Here is a 6,162-nt window from a genome sequence, read left to right as displayed (position 1 = left end):
GTATGGTCAAAGTTTTCAACCAAATTAAACCACAGTTCAAGCTATTCTTCACTGACACTGACGTCGCCAATGACCAAACCCCCAAAATCTAGAAATGAATTGAATTCTACGAGAAAAATCCAATTCATGAATGAATACAAAGACCAAGCTACCTTACAGAATCAAACAACAGACCAATTATTACCTATTGCAAAACCTGGATCCCACAAGTAGCACCAAGGAATTAAAAATAAGAAGATAGAATATAATATTTCTTGATCACAATTGACAGCAAAAAAGTCCCAGTCAATGAAGAGTCATTGTTTCCTGGAAACGAAGAATGCATAACAGATATTCATGGACTCACTTGCACCCAATTTCAACACGTATGGGCAGTTTACTAAAGCTCTGCAAAAATCCAAAATGCCTTTCACATCCCTTTAAATGATAATGAATGGTTGGATGAATAACTCCAAACATAAATGCACATATAACACAGTGAATTCATCCCCAAGGACCTATTCATTTCTCTTGACAAGGACCTTCACAATCAGGTTGCAGAAATTCCAAGACAGCCAGATTGTCAGCAGTATAAATTCCAAAAGAGCTAGAATTTTGTCAATGCATATAATTATCCTCATATCTTTTATAAAACAGTAATTTATTGTCTGCCAATTCTGTAAACCACTATTAGAGCATGGAAAGAACAAACATGCTCTTTCTGTCTTTATAACTTCTGGGAAAGAGTTTTCTTATTGCTCAATAACAACGGAAATATAAATGATCATGCCCGTTTTGTTCGCCTTCCAACTTCCAGAGCCAACTCAGTATCAATTTTGAGGGATATATCAAGTGCTTTCACAGAATGCGTAAGTGCACCACTGTAAACATCCAAACATCAGAAACAGTTAATCATACCACGAATTTTAAATTGCTGCAATGATAACTTACTGTTAAATAGTTCCATTAAAATAAACAGATCCATCTAAATGCCAAAAAATTAGTCATCCATGAAAGAGTATCATGTGCATTTTAAAGAACTTTGAATGAAATGATTAATTTATAATGATTCAAAGAGATTAATTAGGCACCAATGCATTTTATCCTTCACTATACCCAAATGCATCATGCACACATCCCACAAACATTAGCTGATGTCAGTGATACCTTCAACTAATTTCTATTTTTTACTGAAACAATTTCCCAAAAAAATACAATTATCAAGAAAAAGAACCTGCAAATGCATGCAGGTGCATAACTGGTTTTCAGTTAAAGGCCTGATTTTGTTTTTAACTTAAAAGAGAATACCCATGGGCAAATGTTTCAGTTTTTTATACTTTTATCACATTTAAAAAATGTTAATGAAGCAATGTATGCAGAACAAATTCATAATATAGCAAAGCACACAGAAAACTAAATTCTTACAAGGCAAGAATAGCACTTTTTACTAAAGACAACTAAAAAACCTTGATTTGAGCACTGAAAACCACAGAGACCATTGTGTGGCATGTAATTCTCAACCTCTGTGCCTGCCTGAAGAGACATGGCTCCCGTATGGTGCCAAAGAAAGCAGTGGCATATCCTATCCACAAGCAGTAGGGGCCATTCTCACTTGAGTGCACTTGTTAAATCTTATGATATTGATGTTTATATATATTTCTCGGCATGTGACACATCTTAAATTTTTAGATTGAATTCCAACAACTTTAAATACCACTAGAACTAACTTCAGAAGCAAAAATATCCCTAAATGGATGATAAGATTTTTCTTTGATAAAATACCTCCATAGTTCAGATAAAGTTGAGGTAACTTATAACTTTTCTGTTTAATTAAACAACATAAATCACAGGAAAAAAGTTGCACTGCCTTACCTGGATATGTAGGTAACTCCAGTTTGTCCAATTTTATGTACGGTTTCAAGAGTAACATTGCCAGATGCCTATCACAATGGAAATTCATGTGTCAGTTCTAAGCCTCAGAAAAGTGCACAGTGAGGCAATTAAAATAGACGTCATCAGGTAAAACCATAGATGGCACTTGATAGCTACATGAGCAAGAATGTCAAGGCAAGTCACCACAATGGATTACATTTTAGAAATTGTTCAAAAAATCAAGCAGCTCCACACAAATCTTGTATAATTTTATTCATTTGCACATATTTGAATACCAAAAAGCCAGGCAAATAGGGCAAACCATTGTATCACAACCCCTCCATGACCCTCAAATAAAGTAAAATAAAGAACAAACACATCACTTCAGCAGGAATAATTTACTACAGGACAGCAGCCATCAACAGTATTGCAAAGTCTGTAGGCACTAAATAAATGAACAGAAGAGTTACATGATAAAATCATGAGGTACCTCTGTCTCAAATTTCCCATTTATTAGCTCCACAGCTTCTTTAAGCATAGACACATCAACATCACCATTTGGAAGAGGTGCAACCATATTATCCAACATTATCCGGGTCAAGGAAGTCTTCGTTTGAGATGCATACTGCAATACCTCCTTTACTTCCTCATGAGTCCGGGTCTCAACCTTGAAAAAGACAACATTGTTAACGTATCAGTTACAGTTGCCACAATGCACCCACTGATTGATTCATTTGCACAACAGGACACGCAGAGAGAGAAAACCACTCTGAAGCATTGTTAATTAAAAAGCAAGATATTAAAATTACAAAATTCAAGTTAAACATGTTTTTCAGCAATGATTTATACTTCAAAATGAAGGGTTGAATCAAGTTGTAGGATACATAATCTACCACGTTAATATTTATAGATTTGCAACCAACTCTGTTAACTAATCCGTGGCACAAACTACTTAATTAGCTATAGATTTTAAAATCTGAAAAATTTACCTCAACCTCCATTTGAAGATTTTCTTGCTCTAAATACTCGTCAACAGATCTAAGGGCATTCCTGATTCCTCCAGCTATTGATATATGATTATCCTTTATCAACACCATATCAAATAAACCCAGTCTATGATTCCTTCCTCCACCAATTAGAACCTACAAGAAGCAAATTTCAACAATATCAACCAAGGGTGTAAGAGAAAGAACAAACAACTATAGAGAAAAATCAGGGAAGTGATCTACACCGCCCACTTGTCCACCAAACGTAAGCCTGGAGCAGTTTTTCTTGTCTCTAAGATGTATGCAGGGTGTGCAGCATCAGCCATTGCCTGCAAGAAAAATTAACATTCTAAAACGGTCTTTTGTGCACATTACAAAGCTATTGCACTGATAAGATTTTGCTAGGTGTCTTGTTTCTTTATTATATTTACCATGCATGATTGCCTAATATGGATTTCATAACTGAATTTATAGGTTAAAACAATTATGAAATGCATTGCATGTCTTGTTTCTTCAATATATTTACTGTGCATACACGACGTAATTTGCAATTTACAAGTATTAGTCCATCAAAAATTGAAAATTGGCTCTGTTTTGATCACATATATAGGTGGAAAAACAAGGCCATATAATAATCAGTAACAACAAACTTCAAACTTCTCGAAGAATGTAGGAATTAACAACACTAACAATCCAAACAGTTATGTTTTTGGTCAAATACAATTTGTACTCATCAGCCTATTGTTTTGCAATTCCAATCCACAACAATCTAAAATAAAAAAGATGCATTTCGTGTTTTCCTACAACCATCCCTATTATCTGCTCTATAAATGCAACTAAGATTTGCTTGATTAAAATAAAGATACTTAGCTACGATTATGAGAAAACATTTTTTACTTTATTTATAAAACTCAAGGAAATAGAAGCACCTTAGTTAGTGTCGCTATACCACTCATCCGCTGCATAAAGTTCAGAGCTATTCTTTCAGCTACAACAATGCTATGTGCCCTTCCTATATGGAGAGAGCATATGATTTTAGTAGGACCTTCTTATACAAAACTAAGAAGCCCCATTTTGTCTTACCATAAACTTTTCCAAACTGCAGCCCCTTCTGGACATAATCTCCATCCTTTCGAGACCACTCCACCTGATATCAGAATGTACATCAAAAGGAGGAAGTTTGTGGTCCAAGCACGCTAACCACATGGATAAACAAAAGACACAGAGCACGGTGTCTCTATACCTTCAAAGAAGGATCAACCTCTAGAAAAACCATCTCTGCAAGCGCAATTCCAGCAATGATACCATCCTCCTTAGCCAGAAAATGGGCTTCAACTTCCATGTCAAATGGAATGGTGGCCATACAAGTCACATCTCCTGCTATTGAACCCAAATGTTCCATAACTTGAATGCAGAAGATATTTACAAAATTATAACTGAATATTTGCTCACCCTGCAGCAAAACCTTTAGCTTAATGTTTTCATAAAAATCATTAAAGATCTTTATCAACTTAGTAAAGCAAAGATTACGGGATATAAAACACTGAAATGGAGATGCCATAAAAGCAAGGATGAATATTGGAAATTAAAATGAGAATCAAACCTCGACCACCAGCATCTTCAGCAAGGGCAAGCTTAATGATGCCCTTTAAATCATATGTAGGGTGTGAAGGAGGCTTTATTGCCACAGCTTCGAATGATAATCCAGCAATTGTAGTGTGAGCAGCAGCCATTCTAACAATATGCCTACAGCTTCGGACAAACAAAAAAATCAGGCTCAACCAACTGCTAAACAAGAGGGTATTCTATAATTCAACAAAGTACCTTGAAGTTGTGCACCAACGAGGCAAAACCGTAGAGGAAATAGAAAACATTCCAGGCTTGGACTCCTTGTGTGTTAAGGTCTTACAGTCTAGTGAGCTTTCTACTGTCACCTACTAACAGTTACCTCCCAGTAACAGCCCAGAAGCATCAGAAAACTATATGGGAAATCGCTATATTTAATGAAACAACATTAAAAATCAAAATTTTATGTTCCTAAAGGCCACTCAGTAAGTTTTCTTTTCTTTCTTTTTTTATTGAAGATCACCCAGCAGGGTTTTAGACATAAATATCATCTTAGAGCCAAAAAAAATTCAGAAAAAAAGGGAAAATAAGTGAAATGTAAACAAGATTGGTGGATTGAAGATTTCCGTACCTTACCTGATTGATTAATGGGATACCCAATATCCTTCCTTTCAATACCTAAAAGATAAACCTGTTACACATATATCTTTCCCCACATTCGTTTAAGGCCGTCAGTTTCAATTTTTTTTTTATTGAAACGTGCTAGATGATATACCTTATACGTGAAAATGGTGATAAAAGGTTAAAAAGTACGAAATAAAAATAATAATAAAGGGAGTTAAAATCCATAAAATTAATGGTGTTATTATGCATAAATAATTCATATTTTATAAGTAAAGATTTAATATTTTATAGTCGAACTGATTTTTTATTTTACATTTTTTTTGTATTATCGATATTTTGCCTAGGAAGTGGATATCTATTAGAAAATGAAAAGGAAAAGTGCATGGTCTAACGAATTTAGTACTTGGAACTAATTAAATTAGATTACTGTTGCTCTATTTCATTTCAGATTTAGGTTGTTATAGGTTTGGATTATTTCAGGTTTAAAATGTAATAAATTTTTATTTATTTTGAATCTAAATTTGTATTATTTTAGATACCAAGTTACTCAAATTTAAAAATTAATTCATAATTAGATGGATTGAGCTGGATTAATATTAGTCTACTTCATTTCAGATTTAAGTTCCTATAGGTTTGGATCATTTACGGTTTAAATTGTGGTAAACTTTTATTATTTTGAGTTTAAGTTCATATTATTTTAAGTATCAAGTTACTCAAATTCAAATGATTATTAAATTTTTAAAAATTAATTCAAGTAAAACCAATATAGAGGTATTTTAGTAATAATGAATAAATTACAAAAAGAAAAACCTCTAGACCCTTAAACAACACTAACCCCTCTTCTTTGTTCCTTTTTCAAAGGATCTAACCTCTCTTATATTAAAATGTATTTTCCCACTTGTAAACATTCCATTTTTTTGGGTGAATTTATTATTATTTTAATCTTATTTTTTGTGTTATTTTTAGACTTAATTAATTTATCTTTGAACTTAATTAATTTTTTTGAAACTTTTAAATTTAGATCACGTCCTTAAATTTATTTCGACTCAACATTTTGCCTACTTAGTCTTATTTTAAGTTTTTATTAATTCGGCCACATTTACTTTTTAATTATGCATTTACTGATTGGGTAATT

General features: G+C 33.3%; 1 protein-coding gene across 12 annotated transcripts; it reads right to left on the bottom strand.

Annotated features, from left to right (window-relative positions):
• Positions 1-390: 390 nt before the first annotated feature.
• On the bottom strand, positions 391-5,176 carry QPT (quinolinate phoshoribosyltransferase). Of its 12 annotated transcripts, none has more exons than XM_021437829.2 (11): positions 5,035-5,176; positions 4,662-4,774; positions 4,441-4,583; positions 4,081-4,217; positions 3,921-3,984; positions 3,767-3,849; positions 3,083-3,166; positions 2,841-2,993; positions 2,342-2,518; positions 1,852-1,919; positions 391-860 (listed from the first exon to the last, which is right to left on the bottom strand). In XM_021437829.2, the coding sequence occupies exons 2-11, from the start codon at positions 4,709-4,711 to the stop codon at positions 764-766; spliced, it is 1,056 nt and encodes a 351-aa protein (XP_021293504.1). In that variant the 5' UTR covers positions 4,712-4,774; positions 5,035-5,176; the 3' UTR covers positions 391-763. The 12 variants fall into 12 exon arrangements, with proteins under 12 accessions (XP_021293504.1, XP_021293505.1, XP_021293507.1 ...); XM_021437830.2 differs by having other exon boundaries at positions 5,040-5,150; XM_021437832.2 differs by having other exon boundaries at positions 4,662-4,771; positions 5,040-5,057.
• Between the last annotated feature and the right edge of the window lie 986 nt (positions 5,177-6,162).

This window comes from Theobroma umbraticum, unplaced genomic scaffold (genome assembly GCF_002168275.2).
Source record: "Theobroma umbraticum cultivar Fairchild unplaced genomic scaffold, ASM216827v3 scaffold_20.0, whole genome shotgun sequence".
Lineage (NCBI taxonomy): Eukaryota > Viridiplantae > Streptophyta > Magnoliopsida > Malvales > Malvaceae > Theobroma > Theobroma umbraticum.
This window is presented reverse-complemented; position numbering and strand designations above follow the sequence as displayed.

Excerpts from the sequence above, each read along its gene's own strand:
- QPT (XM_021437824.2), bottom strand. The coding sequence starts at position 4,711 with ATGTTTTCTATTTCCTCTACGGTTTTGCCTCGTTGGTGCACAACTTCA. Across the intron at positions 1,920-2,341 it reads ATGGGAAATTTGAGACAGAG|GCATCTGGCAATGTTACTCT; the intron begins GTACCTCATGAT and ends CCATTGTGATAG. Across the intron at positions 861-1,851 it reads GGAGTTACCTACATATCCAG|TGGTGCACTTACGCATTCTG; the intron begins GTAAGGCAGTGC and ends GGATGTTTACAG.